Raw genomic sequence first — 17,829 nt, 5'->3', positions numbered from 1 at the left:
AATATAGTCTAAAAATACCTAAGTAAATCATTACCTTAAGAAAGAGCTGGAAACCATTCATGAGAGTTTTACTTTTTTGTCTTCTTAAAAACATCTTCCAGATGGTAGAAAGGTCATGAAGATCCCATTCATGATTTTCTACTGAGCCATGAATATGGTTTGTTGCTTCAGCAGCAGTAACATTATCCACAGAGGTAATTATCCAAACACAGAGACAGCGAATAATGTTGGCATCCTGCCAAATGGACAAAAAAGTCAGAGACATTCTCTTATTGCTTAGTAATCTAGCTAGAGAGCTGTCATACACCACATGAAATGTGTCATGATGGGTCATACTAATCAAATTATTTTGATAATTGGGGAATACTTGGTGTATACAACGTATATATTTCCCCTCTGACATAAGTATGTGAAATAATTTTCTGAATTGTCTCCAGATGTGTAGATTTTTCCTTGTATTGCATCACACCTCTAAAAGAGAAACACTTTTGAATAATTCTTACCTGAAAACAGGCTGCTAAGACACTCAAGAAGGGAGCATGGTGCCTCACTCCTTCAGCCAAAAGGTAGCACCCAGGGTTAGGACTTTCTTGACAGCACAACAGAATTTGAAAGAGATCACTTGTATGTTCGCTCTGCCTGTGTTCAGTCCTGAGTGGACTGGTGGTGTTGTTATGATGACTTCCTGTATCAGAGTGAGAGCGCTGCAAGTTCTCAAAGGCCAGCATCAAATGATCTTGCAAAATGGGAGTGAAATCTTGAAGAATGGAAATGACCTAGAAAAGATCATCAAAGGCAGTTACATACAGAAAACTTTCCGAGAGCAACGGGGGGTGGAGGAGCTATTGTGTACATGAAATAAAAGTAAACACAGAAAACACTTTATCAACCCGATTTTACAAGGTACATTTCTGGAGATCTACAGATGAAAGTGTTCTAGAAATGCACAGTATCACAATAAAATATTGAAATTCCTTCCTTTCCATAAAACATACACTCATTTTCAGCCCCAATGACATCCCTGGCATAGACGGTATATCGTAGAAAGGAATTTTTCAGTAAGTTGCTACCTGAGGTTTATTTGCAGGTGAATGCACACACACTTACTTACATTTTTCTACTCTGAAAACATTCAGGGTGGGATTTTCAAAGAAGCCTAAATTAAGCTCCCCGCTGGCAACAGGATTTGAGAGCCTAGCTCTCTTAGGCTTCTTTGAAAATTCCAGCCTAGAATTGTTTGCATCATAGACAATATGCTCGTATTTATGAACGGATACCTTAGGGGCCGATTGTGCCAGATATGTTTGTTCAAATCTCACCAATTTCAATGGGAGTTACCTACAATGGTTCTTATTATACATGTGGGCTGCCAAAGATTATCACAGCAACGCTGTATAATGTACATAGTGTAACAAGACTGAAAAATTCTACTGTAAGTATGTGTCTTCTACATACAGTAAAAATTGCAAATATATTTATGAATATTTCAGAAGTTCTGGCTATATCAATTTAACCTTCCCAGTTACTATGCTGATTATACAACAGATAGTTAAACTGGGTGTGTGAATATATTTTAAAACCTTGATTTTATTTTAAACTAGTCCATAATTGAAGTGTATTTGCAGTTCACAGCTGTTTCTTAGAAGGGAGACTCTGGTCTTCTGGAGAAGCTTTTTAGCTTAATAAATACAAATTCTAAGCCTGACTTTTTTTAGTCCCATTTAATGAATGATCACCTACTTGTACAAGACTTTACCTAGATCAGGTATTTTTAAAGATTATGTTGCACAGTAAAAGTGGAAGACTTATGAAACTCTCCCAAAATACATAATATGATTACAGCATAAATATTTGCACCCCAACAATACCATTAGCTAATCATTCTATATGTGAAACAAAATATTTATTTTATTAATACAAATGAGACCGCTGCAAATATTAACATATCTCCAATACAGAAATAGTAACTGAAACATTTAATTTTTAAAAATGAACTAAACCTAAAAATCCAGGATGAACATACCATAGCCATAAGTAAAATTAAAACAGAATTAAGTCCCATTTGGACAGGTATTTATGAATACAGCTCACCTCAAAGGACACTCAAATTAAGTCACTTCTGTCTGAAAATGTTATACAGTAGAACCTCAGAGTTCCCTTGAGAATGGAGGTGGTTCGAACTCTGAAATGTTCAAAAAGTTTCTTCCAAAAGTTTACAACTGAATATTGACTTAATGCAGCTTTGAAACTTTACTGTGCAGAAGAAAAATGCTGCTTTTAACCATCCTAATTTAAATGAAACGCACAGAAACTGTTTCCTTGCCTTGTCAAATCTTTTTAATTTTTTTAAACTTTCCCTTTATTTTTTTAGTAGTTTACATTTAACACAGCACTGTACTGCATTTGCTTTTTGTGGGGTCTCTGCTGTTGCCTGATTGTGTACTTCTGATTCCAAATGAGGTGTGTGGTTGACTGGTCAGTTCATAACTCTGGTGTTTGTAACTCTGAGGTTCAGCTGTATCTACTACTGATAGAAATTAACTCCTCATGTTAATATAATTAAAAGACTAGAATAAAAACTTCTATTTTACCAATTTATTCATATGCATTTGACAGTACTTTGTGTACAGTCCTTACTGCTTCTGCTGTAAAGCCTTTTGCTCTTTTTTGTGTCAACTTTTCACATAGCAACAGGAAGGACAGAGAAAAATATTATGTAAAAAACAAGAAAATGTGACTGTAAAAAAAAAAGAAATGATAGGGAGATTCATGGGCAATTTAAGAGCCTGAAACAATTTCTAGCATCATTAAACTGACTAGATTTAAATTTGATGTTGTTTCTTTAGAGATGTGCTTTAAAAAAATCTTAAAAACAAAGACTACACCAATTACAGTGCTTGTTGTTTAAAACGTCTCTTGTCGTTTTTAAACTAAACATAGTAGCTCACCTCATCTATCTGGTAGCTGTACATCTGGGTCTGGATGATAAACTGCAGCCAGTCATTGGATCTAGCACATTCTTTTAGGTAAGATGTACTCAGTTTGATATCATGGAGCTTACAGAACTGCATCACCAAAGACCACTGTCTTCTAGAGTCACTGGATGTTCTGTATAGAAATGAAAGAATTTTAACTAAAAAATGTGTCCACTTTTAATTATTTAAGTAGTAATTATCCTTTCATCTTCCTGTATTTAACAGCTACAGATGCAGGCAGGTCTTCCAATTGTAACGAACGAAGATTACTTCAGCAGGGACTGGATCAGATTTGATCTTGGGGCCTAACCCTACATTCTTTGCCCATCCAAATTCCCAATTTTCACAACCGTTTTGCCCTTGTGAGGAATTCCAAATCACTCTTTGCTCCTAATTCAGGAAGTCCCAGTAGTGCAGTAAAGATAGCACAGTCAACATTATGCACTAGCTTCCCTTCCTTATTACGAGTGCTGATGGAGGCCTACTACCTATGGTATTTGATATACTCATTTCTTACCTACAACATGTGGAAACGCTTGTTGCTCATAGGTTTTGTTTACTGCACCTGCCATGCAGAGTAGCCGTCTCTATGACACATGGTAATGCCTGACCACATAGAGGGTAAAATTCAGTGCTTTATATCAGTTGGCCAGTATAAAGAGCATTAAAAGTGTAGTTCACTCACTTCTTTATTTCTTGATGTTCGATTTTATCCCAAAAAGCTTCTTCCAAGGAGATAAGCACTTCTGCTGCTGCTGTTTTTTCACCATCCACCAATTTTGTTAGCTTTTCAACTATTTAAAAAAAATAAAATAATATTACTGGGGCTCTGTTTTCACATTATAGTAAGGAAATTTTTCAAAAGTGCTTAGGTAAATTCTCCTAAGTGCCTACATCACTTTTGAAAATGAGAGTTAGGCTCCTAACTCAGGCACTTTTGAAAAATTTGTCCTATATTTAAATAAACATACTTTAAAGAGCTTTATCACACAAAAGCTAAACAAACCAGAAAACTAGTTAGGTTTCCTAAGTGGAGAAAAAAGCTACATCACATGGAACCCTAGTTAAAAATGTAATTTTCTTAATTTAAGTTCTTCCTAGAAAAATTCTCACTGTCAAGTTCAAATATCTAATTTCTATGTAGTTTACAGAATGAATGCAGCAAGGGAGGAGGAATTTGGCATTTTTCTTCTAATCATCTTGTTACGTTACAATATTAAACAAAAACTGACTACCATTTTTGGAAGAGCACTTACTCTATGCCTTTGGGTAGCAGATTGACACCAATGTGTTGCATATGAGTTATGTAGACTATTCCAGTTCCAGCCGCCCCTTTGGCACACAGACCCTTTACTATTTTATCAGTAGGCTGAGTCTGGATTAACCATGGGATTACCCCTCCACAGATTAGTGAAAAATGAGTATGTAAGAATGGCAAAGCTCTTGACCCCTTAAAGGAAGGGGACTCCTCCTACATTCCTTGGACATTATTCAGGCTGGGCACATAACTGCCTTCATCCTCTGATAGCGATTTTATACTGCTCAATAATTATAAAATATGCAAAAGTATACTCTACCCATGGATTCTCTTATTAAATTGTGTTGAGACTCTTCATTTCTAGACTTGACGTTCCAAATTATATTTGCAACTTTAATATCAACCCGAAGTTTAAGGCTGTCAAGACCAAGTAACTCTAGAAAACAAATACATGCTGCTCCTATTGAAGGTATATAAAAGAAAGAAAGAGCCAGAGCGTAGGCTTCATTCCCTGCTTGCTGAATCCTAAAACAAAGGAAATGTTAAAGTCAATTCAATAGAAATTATGACTGAAATTTCAAAACACAGTAATTCACAATATAAACTAATACCTACAATTGCTGAAAAATACAATCAACTGAATTTGGAATAAGTTTAATTGTGCTGGAAATACGTTAACTGCCTAGGGCAAATGTGGACCTGAATATAGGAAAGAGAATAAAACATCCCACATGAAAAATGTTAAATGGACATACCTTAAAATTGGGCCAGAATTTGCAATTTGTTTCAATAAGCTTTTATAAAAACCTTGAAGCCAAAGAAAATGATTCCATAATTTAGAAAAATGATTCTGATATGTGGGCAATGTTATTAGTGACAATGCAACCAGGGCATGCTCAGAATGGCACCTGAATACTCCCACTGAATATTTGGAATGTACTTTATTTCAAATACTGAGTGATAAAAGTTTCATTTGTTACCTACAGAGTGTGGGTGGGTTGACAGATAAGGGGGTGAGATTTTTCTTGTAGTCCTGTAGCCACCAAGTATCTTATGGTCATTACTATGGTAATATATATGCACGTATATACATACAGAAACTCACGTATGTACTTATGTGCATATAAATTACCATAGTAATTAGCATAATAATGTAGGATACTTGGAGGCTATAGGACTATAAGAAAAATCTCACCATCTATTTAAAGACCCCACATTAATGCCTCTTTGGCTTTGCCCAGGTGAAATGTAACAACATAATTACTTTGATGTTATAATCTAGCAAATGGAGTGACTGCAATACTTTCCAACAGTGAACAGGGAGTCAAATGCTATAGTCTTACACAGGACTGGAATTACCAAGAGCACAGAAAAATGTATGATTTAAATATTAGTACTTTAAAGCTTTAACTCTCTAGAAAAACTTTCTACACCAGCAGGTTGGTAGTAAAGTAAACACTTGTCATGGGATGAGCTTTCCTTTATTTACATAAATTAAATGTGTGCAGTCAAAGTTAGGAATGAATAGCATTACATTGCTATCAACCTCAGGCAGGGTTTTCTTCTTGAAAAATGACCTGAACTCCAGCATAAAAGTACATTCTCTCTATAGAGAAAAGATGCTCCTTCTTTGAACAGTCTCCCAGTAATGTTGCTCTTTCAGTTCAGGCACTAGGAGAAAACAGCTCCAGATCCTTGTACCATAAAAAGTGAGTGAATATATGAATGTTTATATATTATCAAAACCCCATCCACACGAAAAGTGACACAGTCAAATTAGACACACTTGTCTGATGATGTGTAATAACCTACTAAGGTTACAAGCAACACCGAAAATTACTATACCAAAGAGCTCAGAGAAGAAATAATAATCTATTTCCCCAAAGTGTTTCGTTTGTACAGTTGGCAGCAATTCCCTTATAGACATTTTCACTGTTTCCCTCATATAGTCAGTGAAGTTACCTTTTTGCTTATGTTTCACCCAGCAACAGAAGATGGAGACCCAAAGGCAGGTGTACTAAGTGTAACTACTTTTAACTTTTTGAAGTTTATTAGATTTCAGATTGATGGTGTCATTTTCACACTAATTAATACAAATAAAATGCCATATATATATACACTGAAGATGAAAAAAAGCAACTTTTCCTATTGTTTTGGTTAATGTACTTTAAGACTGATTTCTTATTTGTATGTCAGATTCTGGGATTGCATTTTATACACCTCCACCCCGATATAACGCGACCCGATATAACACGAATTCGGATATAATGCAGTAAAGCAGCGCTCTGGCGCGCGCGCGCGGGGGGGGGGGGGGGGGGGGCTGCGCACTCCGGCGGATCAAAGCAAGTTCGATATAACGGTTTCACCTATAACGCGGTAAGATCTTTTGGCTCCCAAGGACAGCGTTATATCGGGGTAGAGGTGTATTTAGCTAAATAACTTCTATAAATTAAAAGTGAGATTAAATTCACACTTGATTTACGTTTTCTTTAGTTTAAATAGGGAAATGGAAATTAATACAGTTAGTGAAGGAACGGATAAGGAAAGAAAAAAATAACAGGCATTTTCCCTTTATCTAATATTAATTTTCAAGTCTAGGCCCAATCCTGCAATCATTAACATGAGTACTCCACTCAGGTAAAACAGACTTGGCATATGTATGAAGAAACTAGATGCCCTTTGTTTCCAAGAGCAGACTTTATATATTAATCACACACCCAACAACCTATTAACCAAAGGCAATCCTTTCTATATTCCGCCCCTTGTATACTAACTCATACAAACACTCTGTATCCCAATTTACTTACATAAAGCAACTTTCAAAAATCAACTTCCTTGGGCCTAAAACTCCACCATCCAACTACTTAATCTATACTTTTCATTTTCACCATTCTTTACTTTTTTTGTTTTTAAAATGATTTTTGTAGTGAACATCTATATGTGATGCAAAATAAATGACATTTCAAAATAGAAAGCTGCGAGTATTTCTAGCAGGACATTCCTGCTTCTCATTTTAATTTTTTCCTAGCATGCCTCTATACAGTCACATGGCAACTATTACTTTTTAAATACTCACAGCTGCTTTGGGGATTTGCTCTTTGCTAATTGCTGGACCAAAAAGGTACCAAAAGCAAATGATGGGCGTCCATGGTGCAAGTAGTAGGAAAAATCCAGTCGTTCCATTATGGCATACTTGTTTACCAAATCAGGGGACGAGAAATGAGGGAGGTCACTTGAGATGTCTGGAAAGAATGTCACAGTGTTTCTTAATTGCATAAACGTCTGATTTAAAAATTGGGAGATATCTTTCAGCTACTCAACAACTTCTATGGAAGAGGAAACCAACTACCACACTAGCTCTGCTTTAAATTATTAAACTTCCCAGTACCATTCAAATTCTAATTCTGGTTCCAGTACAACTGGAACTCTGACACTGACTTTTATTTAAATTGCCATGGGCAGGTCACTTAAATAAACTGAGACAAGGAGGCTCTCGCTGTCAGAGGGAACATATTACTTATCTAATTCACAGAAGAAGATTATTGTTTTATAAAACACTTCTTGTGAAAAAAGCTCCACTAATATTCAGATATTCCCCATTCTATCTTGCAGAAACTAAGTGCTGTAGCCAAACCCAATAACACCATTGTAAACAACCATTTTAAAACAAAACCTTTAGAAAAATATAAGAAATCTTTTTATACAAAGGAATACCTATTGAAAAGAGTAATTTATTGGGCAATTCTATTGTGGAGAAAGGAATATGTTAACTTGAAATGGCATGATATGAGATGTTGTTGTAGGGTAAATGTTGTCAACCAAAATTGTTAAGTGTTGTTATAGGGGTATGTCGTTGAAGACCGAAAGAGCACATGTCACTGGTGCACAGAGACACAAAGTCTCAGACTCCTGGATGGAAGCTTCACCCAAACTGCATGTTCAGAACTTTGGGGGGGTTAAATTTGATGGGTCATCATTTGGCTCCTGAGTAGAGAGGGAGGGAGCAGGATCACACAGGGGGTTGGATAGCTAGACTGTGTTCTGGGAGGGAAGCACTGCTGGGCTCTTATAAGTCTAGGCATTCCCTCTGGGAATAAGAAGTAGAAGGTCAAAGGTGCTGGAACTAGGGGTGCTGGGGGAGCTGCAGCACCCGCTGACTTGAAGTGGTTTCCATCATATCACAGGGTTTACAGTTCGGTTCAATGACTCTCAGCACCGCCACTATACAAATTGTTCCAGCAGCCCTGCAGAAGGTTGCTGAAAGCTATTGTTATGATTATGTTATGTTTACTCTGGTCAAATAAAAGTTTAGTGGTTTTTGAAACCCAGGGTCAGAGGTGTAGTCAATTGGTGGATTCTGAAGAGCTCCGGAAGACCTTCAAAATAGAATTAGGGAAAGCAGCCAGGATATTCACAGGCAAGTGTCCTGAGAGGAAAGTTAGAGGGTTGTCCTAGCACCTCAGAGAATCGGGGTTGAACAAGGTGTGTGCTCAGCAAGGGGGAAATTGTGACATCCACTGAAAAGTACTTCATTCAAAGTTCGCAGCCTAAACACAAATATTTTACATTTTAAAATTAATTACCTGCTATGGCAAGAGTATTTGACGACTGCCAGCCAAATAATTTAGTGGGATCAAAAGGCGCTAATGACTGAAAAATTAAAAACAAAATATATTCAGAGAAACTGTTCAAAGCACTATGATTTTAAAGCCAACTAGAACAAAAAAATACATCAGATATCTACAACTGTTGATAGTGAAGCGCTTGCTCATGCTGCAGTAACAAATATCTTGGGCAACTCTTTCTGAGAAGCCCATATTTTCAACTCATATGAGACCTGATTGTGACTGCAACTTTAAGCACATACTTAAGTGGGAAAGCATTGCTTTGCTGAATGGTAGCATTAGTGCGGTTAATACTTTTCTAGTAGTTACTAGTCCAGTAGACTATTCCCAGCTATTAGGGGGTCATCTTGTCACCTGCCTAACTTACACCAAGGAGATCTACCAACAAGGAGCTTTCATATGACTGTCTGTATGGGGTCCCTCCATTTTCACCCATCCTTTCATTCTAGGTCTCAATCTCCTTCCTCCCCCACTTAATTTAAAAAATAACTCTCATTTTCAGTGATAGTTGATAACCTGCCTATTGAAACCACTAATAACATAATCCTAGAACTGCCAGTTCTCATTGGAGCCTGGGGTTGCAGCATATGTGAAAAATCAGGCTGCTTATTTAGGTGCCTAAATATAGATTCAGGTGCTTAACTTCAGGCACCCACTGTCTAAAATCTTGGCCTAAAACCTTAGTGTCAGTCCCAGGATTTGCAAGGAGTAAAATATAACAGTATATTATTCTATGTTCATTTGTGAAAGCAGGCCAGCCTAGGAGACATTGAAGAGTAGTCGAGACTTTGTCCATAAATGATCGGGTTTGAGCCTTTACATACAACATTTTAAAAGTATCTATAAAATTACAATAGGGATGCTTTAATACAAGTTTCATAATTTTTGTTCTGATGAAGTGTATACTCCACGCTGGCAGCGAAAGGGATAACAGGAGCCTGGGGGTTCAATTAGCTCACTTGGTGGCACAAGAACCAATTCATTATCAGATGCAGTTAAGGAGGAAGTAGGTGTTGTTCATACAGGGAGCAGCTCAGAGCAGTGAGAGGGAGCTGGGAGACAGGAAGTCGGGGGAGAGTAGGCCTTGAGATCCTCTCCTGAGGCAAAGGGCCAGGAGAGGCACTGGGAACCCACAGGGGAGGAGCAAACTCCAGTAGTAAGCCTTGACAAAAGGGCAGATGCCAGGGAGTCGGGTTTACAGAGGAAAGACACACACACACACACACACACACACACACACACACACACCCTTGTGAGAGGCAGACAGGAGCTGGGCCTCCAGAGTAAAAGCCCTAGGAGACATCACTCAGTACAAGAGCCAGAAAGGGCTCTGCAGAGTCTGGGAAGGGGCGAATAACCTGTGGAGGAGTGATCTCAGGAAGGGGCTGAGGAAAAGGGCCTAGAGACAGGCTCAGTAGTTCAGGGAGCTGCCATGGAGTATGAGGAAGCTGAGCCTGGAACCTAGAGAAAAGGGAAGGCCTGGGTTACTTTACCGACCATTGAAAAACGTGGTGAAAGCCTCTGGAGATAAAAAGCGTAAGGACCACTGAGCCCAGAGCTGGGCTGAAGACCTGGTGTACAGACACTGGACTACTGTTTTGTGGGACTCTTGTTACCCAGATGCGATAGGACTGGACCTGTCTGGAGGGACGAGTCACAAGAAGAAGCAGACCACTGCAAGAATGGAGCACCCATCAGCAGGGGGCATGAGAGGAGAAGCACCTGCTATGCCACACCTAGTCATGAGGGGGTGCACCAGCCAGCAAGTCACTCCTTCACACTTGTAATAAATTGAGATGGGAACACATACTTTCAAACTGTCTGTAGCTCAAAATGGAACTTCTCTGAAATTCTTATGCTCACTTTGCTATGCAGCTTAATTTACACTGCATTATATATACCTGCATAAGATGGTAGAGTGAGATATCAGGTGGCAAAATTCCATGTGAAGTGTTCTGCGGAAAGAGAGCAGCTTTGAGTTTGGGGTAAGGAGTCAATGCCATTTTTAACAGCTGTGGATCCACCTTCTTCAGAGGCTTTTCAGTATCTTCATTCTGAAGAACCTAGATTGAGAGGAAATAAGAACAGAACATTTCACTAATAAAAAAAAGTTACTGTACATGGGCATGATCCTGCATTCTTTGTACACCTGAAACTGAAGACCCCAAACTACCTATCTACCTCAAATCAATAGAAATATATTGGGTGTTCAAGAAATGCAAGACAGGGCACTAGATGTTGAATTTGTTGCAAAACTTTCATGATTTACAGTCCAGAAAAATATCCAAGAATATCTCTGAGAATTATTCTAAAAACACCACTTTCAGCAATCACTGCACTATTATACACAGACAAACAACTAAACTGTTTGTATTAAATGAAGTCACATCTGAAACATGAAGCAGTATATTTAATAAAAAGATATTAAACATGCTTATATTTTAAGTCTTTACAAAACAATAAACCAATAAGCACAATATTTTCTGTTACGTGCCATGATTCATAACTTGACAAACAATTGAAAAGTGGAAGCGGAATCCCACCTATTCACAGCAAAATACCATACCAGCTAAGTCACACATATTCTCACTAACCGTTTAATCAGAGCACAGACTTTGTGGTACAAAGTCAGAGGTTTTGACTAAGTGAAACAAAGGGCACATATTTTGACATGTACAACAAACTTTTCTATGATATAAAGTATAAGTGTGGAAAATAACCCTGTCAATATCTATTAACTACAGCTACTTTAAAAAAAATATAGGAAAAAAAATAGAAACACATTTTACCACCCTAAGAGCCAATCCTAATGGCTTCTGTACTTCATTGTTATCTACACCTAAAACATGACCACTTAAAAAAAAGGTATTATACTCATCAGTAGCATTATGTTGAAACTTAGAGTAACCTTTAATCAATTTTTCATTATTTAGTGAAACATACTACTCCAAAGGAATACTCTCATCTCTATGAAAGGAAGTTATGTGGTTGCATTTGTGTATTTCTTTGTATTGAGTTGAGACAACATCCCATTTTGTTTTTATAATCTATGTAAAAAGAGACCAGGATTATCACACCCGTGTCATTCTGAAGCCGAAATGCCTGAGTCAGCGTGATATAACAGAAGCAGTTACAAGCATGGTTGAGACCTTTCTGTTCAGAATATCACCAGGCTCTGTGATAGCTCACACAGCTCAGTGGTTTGAGCATTGGCCTGCTAAACCCACGGTTGTGAATTCAATCCTTGAGGGGGCCACTTACGGATCTGGGGCAAAAATCAGTACTTGGTCCTGCTAGTGAAGGCAGGGGGCTGGACTTGATGACCTTTCAAGGTCCCTTCCAGCTCTATGAGATAGGGATATCTCAATATATTATATTATTATTTTTTTATATTATCACTTGGATTTGTGATCTGTTATTGTCCAAATTAAGTTCTCATTTTGATTTTACAAATTACACCCGCACGTTATACAGATACAGTAAGACAGGTATCTATGCCATGCCAGGAGTCCTAGACCATTGTGATATTAGAGATAACTCAACCAATTACCTTACTCTACATCTAATTTGCATGCAACAATTTCATTGGTTGTGAGGGAGACTGTACGGATAGTGGATTACTCAGCCCGTCTGTGTGCCCAACTGCCACCCACACAAATCAGCAGAGATCTAGCACAACAATACAACACAGCAGCATATGCAATAACCCTAGACATAGCCCCTTACCACAGCATACATCCCTGATTTGCCACCCACACAACTGTCCCAGCACAACTCAACCCACACACAAATCAACAACTACCCACACAACACAGCCAGCACACACAATAACCCCAATCATCACTCTGAAGCCTATGGAAATGAAGCAATGGAAACAGCTACAAGCCTGGCTGAGAGCTCTTTGTTTAGAAAATTACCTGTTCAATCATCACTGGGATTTGCAGTCTGTTACCAGCCCCAACTTTTTAAGTTCTCAACCATTTTCAGCCTTTTAAACACACGTGACTTTACGAATTACACCCCGTGACAGCACGGGCTTTCAGCTCCTAGTTACAGGAGTAAGTTTCCAGAAATAGCTGACATATTTGTTATATATTAAGTACCTGATCTATACCGCCAGGTGCACACATTGTGGTTGCAAGTGCTAAAAGTGTATGTCCTTCCAACAGCATGCTGCTCACGCTAGCTTGATTACTAGGAATCAAGATCTGAGCATTTGCAAGACTAGCCTGAAATATCATCTTTGGATCTGGAAAAAGAGAAAAGTGAGATTTTTCTTCTCCAAAAAAACAATTAAATTATTCATATTTTAAAATTGATTCAGGATTAAGAAAAAGTACTTTATTAAACTCATGCAGATGGCACACTATATAGATGGGCAGACAGGATCCTAAAACCCCTCCAATGTATTGACAATGTTCCTATTGAGCTTAAATAGGAATTCAGCCTACAGAAAGAGGATGGGAATCAGGTCCCATATTTTTACAATGCATTACAGAGCAATTCTTTATCCTATAGTGTACATATTTTCTGAAATAATAAATGCAAGCTTCATTCAAGAGTTATTAATTTGTTAAGCAATGATGATATGCTTGGCCCTGTAAAAGATGAATGGGATTTCCAAAGTATCTAAATGACTTAAGAGCACAAGTCCCCTTGACTTTCAGGGACATTGATTAAAAACCATCCTGGCGAGGGGACCATATAATCTATGACACTGATAAGCCAGCACATGCCAGAAAACCCAGAGGAGGCGTTAGCTGTAAATGTATTGCTGTGTGCGCTGTTTCTGTTCAGACTTTTACTAACTAAGGCAATCATCGCTGCCTCCAGCTGACATTACACAGGATAAGTTCATCCAAAGAACGTGCAATGAATGAAAGTTGGGATCCTACCTCTTGGGTTACTGGCAACCCCTCGACACTGCACTAGAAATTCAAACCAGGGGTGAGCCTCATGCAATTCCTTTTTATCCAAAATAGGACAATTCGAAGGAGTTAAACTGAAAACAAGGCGAGAACAGTAGCATAATGAAAATATAAAATGCATTAATAAAAAGCAGCAATGTACAATCACCGTCCTCTTCTCTAAACAGTTACTATGTTGCACTCTTTGGGTCAGGCATTTCTAAAAGAACTGAATCTATGGACTCTCTCACTTGTTTTAACAACCGTTCCCTCTAGGGGTACGTCTAGACTCAGAGCAGGGGTGGAACTCCCAGCCTGAGGAGACATACCTGCTGAGTTCTCAGTGAGCTGGCACACTGAGAACAGACTGTAGCCACAGTGGCACGAGCAGCAGAAAGGGCTCGCTGCCCCAAGACATGCCTGTCCGAGGTGCTTATTTGGAGCAGCTCTCACTGCTCGTGCCACCGTGACTACATTATTTTTAGAGCACTAACTAGATGAGAGTTACACCTCCCAGACCAAAGAGTGGACGTATCCTAACAACGACTGCTGGGGAATTTTCATTCTGCTAGGACAGGATAGAACAGTAATCTCAACAAATACGATCTGCTTCAAACTACTATTTACTCCTTAGCCAGAGGGGCTGGGAGCTGGGAATGGTTCTTAAAGCAAATACATTTTCTCTTCTCCCAGAGCCTTAACTAGTTCTGATTTAGATGTAATCTTGCAATGAATTTAGCAGCCAACGTGTGTCAAGAGTTTGGCCATACCTGAGCCTGATCTAGACCGGTTGTTGTTTATAATAAAATAAATAAATAAATAAATAAATAAATAGCACTAACTCACTATTAAGATCAAATTATTTAAATCATTGCTCTGTTTCAAATGGTCACAATTATAATGCTTCCCCTTAAATCCCAAATGGTTTGAAAACAGTTGCCATCAAGGATGACACAAAGGAAACTAACATCAGATGGCAAGAGGAACTCAAGAAGTGATAGTCTGAGCTCAGTGTTAAACTCCGGATTACATTTGAGAGCCAAACCTGCAATTACAACGGCAAGCCATTACAGTGCTAGTTATGGGACAAAGCTCAATATCTCTCGCTCTCCAAACTTTTCACCGAGTCAGCACTGTACTGACTCTAACCACCTTTAAACAGTCCTTCCCAAACAGTGAGGACCTAAGTTGCACTGGAAAATTCTTATCCCGACTATTTAAACTGTATTTTACCAGCTTCCATTTTTATAAAGATCTGCATATAAAACATTTTTTTTATACTGATGAATAAATCCAAGTACTTGTACCTGTAATAGTCTAAATATGTGTACAGCAGATGCTGCAGACTACGTTCTAAACAATACAGGATGAAATGGGCATGGAAATCCAAACCACTCGCAGTATTGTATTTTGGAACAGGATGTGGATTTTGCATCACTCCTCCAATGTGGATCAATCTTAGGAGGAGGAGTTCAAAGTCTTCTTGTTCAGATAGGACAAAAATTCCATTTCTAGCAAGAAAAAGAGAAACCACACGCTTTTAAATTAAGCAGTTGTCTCAGCTGAAGATGTCTTCACTGAATGGCTAAATAAGAGATCTTCTACTGACACTGAATTATTTTACTGCAGAAGTGAACATAACATGCAAAAGTACATTTCCTTACGATGCACTATATATTAGTTTAACTGATGGAGTTCACTGTGAAAAAGTGGAAGAGAAAGAAATATTACATTTATGGATTTGTGGCAGCTAAAATAGGTAGTAGAAACTGTTGTGCATGAGAGCTAAGGGCCGATCGTGCATTTTCTTATGCCTCTAAGACTTCTATTACATTTAATGGGAGTTTTGGGCATGCGAAGAATCCTGGACTGAGCCCACACTTTGTAAATGGTTAAATCTATTTAAATAAAAATACCACATCATTAAAATTAAATGTATATCTAAGATTTTACACACATACATTTCTCCATCAGATTCTGGTTCTCCAGAAAAGGTAAACTTAGTATTAACACAGTGAGGACACATACCTAGCCAGCTTGTCTAATATTTCATTTCTCATATAGCTACTGCATAATGTATTTTGGTCAATAACATCTGGTGTCAGAGAAGGCCAGTTAGCCTGTTGAAATGAGGTATGACTATGTGGCTGGGATTCTTCAATCCATGAGCAAATGTTAAGCCAATCATGCTGGGATGTCAGATACATCCAAAGAACCTCAGGATTACAGGACTTGAATTCTGTGTTTAAAAAAAAAGAAAACCACACACACAACTTTAGGGTAACAGTGAATCCCTTTATAGTCACATAGGTACACCTTGTGAATGGATACAAGGTTTCTTCCTTTGCTAATACAATGCTAAATTAAAGACACTGTCATAACTAGTTAGAACTTTATGGTGGAAAAACAAAATGCTCCAATATAATAAGCTTTCTGGAACAAAAAACATCATGCAAGTCATTCACAATCTACTAAATTCTTTTGAGACGTCCTTCTTAGCTAGCCTCTTTCCTCTCTTCCCCAAAGCATCAGAGGATAGACTGATTTTCTGGCCCACATTCTGAAGGCTGGTTCAGACGAATTTCACAATTTATCGGAGTTCTTTCTCCCAAAACACAAATTAGCCTTTCCTCATACTGGAACTGCGAAAATAAAGTGAACCTGACTCTGAGCCTCCCTTTTGCTCATCCTGAACTCACCACATCTATGCTCCACCAGCCCAAATGCAATTCAATGCTACAAAGGCACCTTTAGTTTTCAATGTTTAATTTCTTCAACTCCTTAGGCCTGGAATACTTGCCTTCATGTGATCTTTTGGGAAGAAGAATCATTTCCTGAATATGCTGATCCCACCACTGACCCCAGTTTAACATAATTCTGTGCTCCCTGTTGTGAATCTGAGGTTTGTCACAAGTCAAGAATGTATCCAAAACAGCTGTGTGACTGGACAGATCTTGTTCTTTTTTCCAGTTCCTGAAACTGGCAGAAATATTTACCCATTAAGATGTTTTACTAAACTTCTTACAAACTGTAGTTCACAATATTGATACGTTTAACAAATTCATTAACTCTTTGTTATTTATAATTGTTAGTGGTGCTTTACAAGGGATACCAACAAGATCTGTATCTTCAAAAAGATTTGGGGAATGCTTATAATGTACTAGTATCTTCAGAACAAATGAATGTAATGGGGGAGGAGCTACTTAATTGCTAGGCACAGTAGTAAATATTCAATGCTGTAAAAACTGAACTGAGATCACATGCACTGTAATAAGCGTGCTTTATAATGAATATGATATTAATAAAGCCTCTTAGTGTGTTCTCATTTCAAAGTTCTGTGGTTTGCAATATTACAGAACACTCACAGCGTTGAAACAAAAATGATTCACCTGAACAGCAACACTAATATTTAGGGAATGTGTGATCCAGCCTACCATTAAGGAACTATCATGAGAGAGGATAAAAATTAAGAACCAGATTGTGAACCCCATAATGTTCTACTTTTTCATAAAATACTTGAATAGTCATTTTTGGGGCAGAGTGAGGATGATTCTATAAGCCCAATGATTAGGGCTCTCACCTGAGATGGGGAGACCTGGTTTCAAGTCCCTGCTCCAGAGCAGGGATTCAGATCTGGGTTTCCCACTTCCCAGGTAAATGCCTTAACCACTGGGCTAACAATTACACACGGGCACAAGCACTACCACCGCCTCAGGTTTGTGAATCTAGCTCTTCATGGCCTTTGCTTTTCTTAAAAATGCTCAAAATATTTTGTTCAACCCAAAAATGAAGTTTTATTTTTCTGACTCTTTCTATTTGCCAAAAATGTAGTTTTGGTTCATCCTGAACTGAATAATTTAAAAAAAAATCTTTTTCAGAACTGCCAGCAAACCGAAAAGTCAGTTATTCACACTGCACTAGCTCTAGTAAAGGGTTCACCATGTGATTCCAACATTGGTTAGGGCACCTTAGTCTGTACTGGCTGGTGCCGCACCTCTCCCGTGAGTGCTGCAAACAGCAGGATTACAGGTAACGGCAGAACCATTGGTTTTAGTACAAGACAT

General features: G+C 38.2%; 1 protein-coding gene across 1 annotated transcript in view; it reads right to left on the bottom strand.

Annotated features, from left to right (window-relative positions):
• SPG11 (SPG11 vesicle trafficking associated, spatacsin) overlaps window positions 1-17,829 on the bottom strand; it is a 58,805-nt gene that overhangs the window by 19,183 nt on the left and 21,793 nt on the right. Inside the window, exons 14-26 of the mRNA XM_065411830.1 lie at window positions 16,566-16,744; window positions 15,794-16,004; window positions 15,073-15,276; window positions 13,754-13,860; window positions 12,962-13,107; window positions 10,760-10,921; window positions 8,817-8,883; window positions 7,310-7,475; window positions 4,553-4,758; window positions 3,661-3,769; window positions 2,949-3,108; window positions 504-776; window positions 35-235 (exon numbers count right to left, since the gene is read on the bottom strand). Coding sequence (XP_065267902.1) covers window positions 35-235; window positions 504-776; window positions 2,949-3,108; window positions 3,661-3,769; window positions 4,553-4,758; window positions 7,310-7,475; window positions 8,817-8,883; window positions 10,760-10,921; window positions 12,962-13,107; window positions 13,754-13,860; window positions 15,073-15,276; window positions 15,794-16,004; window positions 16,566-16,744 — 2,191 coding nt within the window. The remainder of the gene's footprint in view (window positions 1-34; window positions 236-503; window positions 777-2,948; window positions 3,109-3,660; window positions 3,770-4,552; window positions 4,759-7,309; window positions 7,476-8,816; window positions 8,884-10,759; window positions 10,922-12,961; window positions 13,108-13,753; window positions 13,861-15,072; window positions 15,277-15,793; window positions 16,005-16,565; window positions 16,745-17,829) is intronic.

The sequence above is a fragment of the Emys orbicularis genome, chromosome 10 (genome assembly GCF_028017835.1).
Source record: "Emys orbicularis isolate rEmyOrb1 chromosome 10, rEmyOrb1.hap1, whole genome shotgun sequence".
In the NCBI taxonomy this organism is placed as follows: Eukaryota; Metazoa; Chordata; order Testudines; family Emydidae; genus Emys; species Emys orbicularis.
Note: the sequence above shows the minus strand (reverse complement) of the source record. Positions and strands in the feature narration are given on the sequence as shown.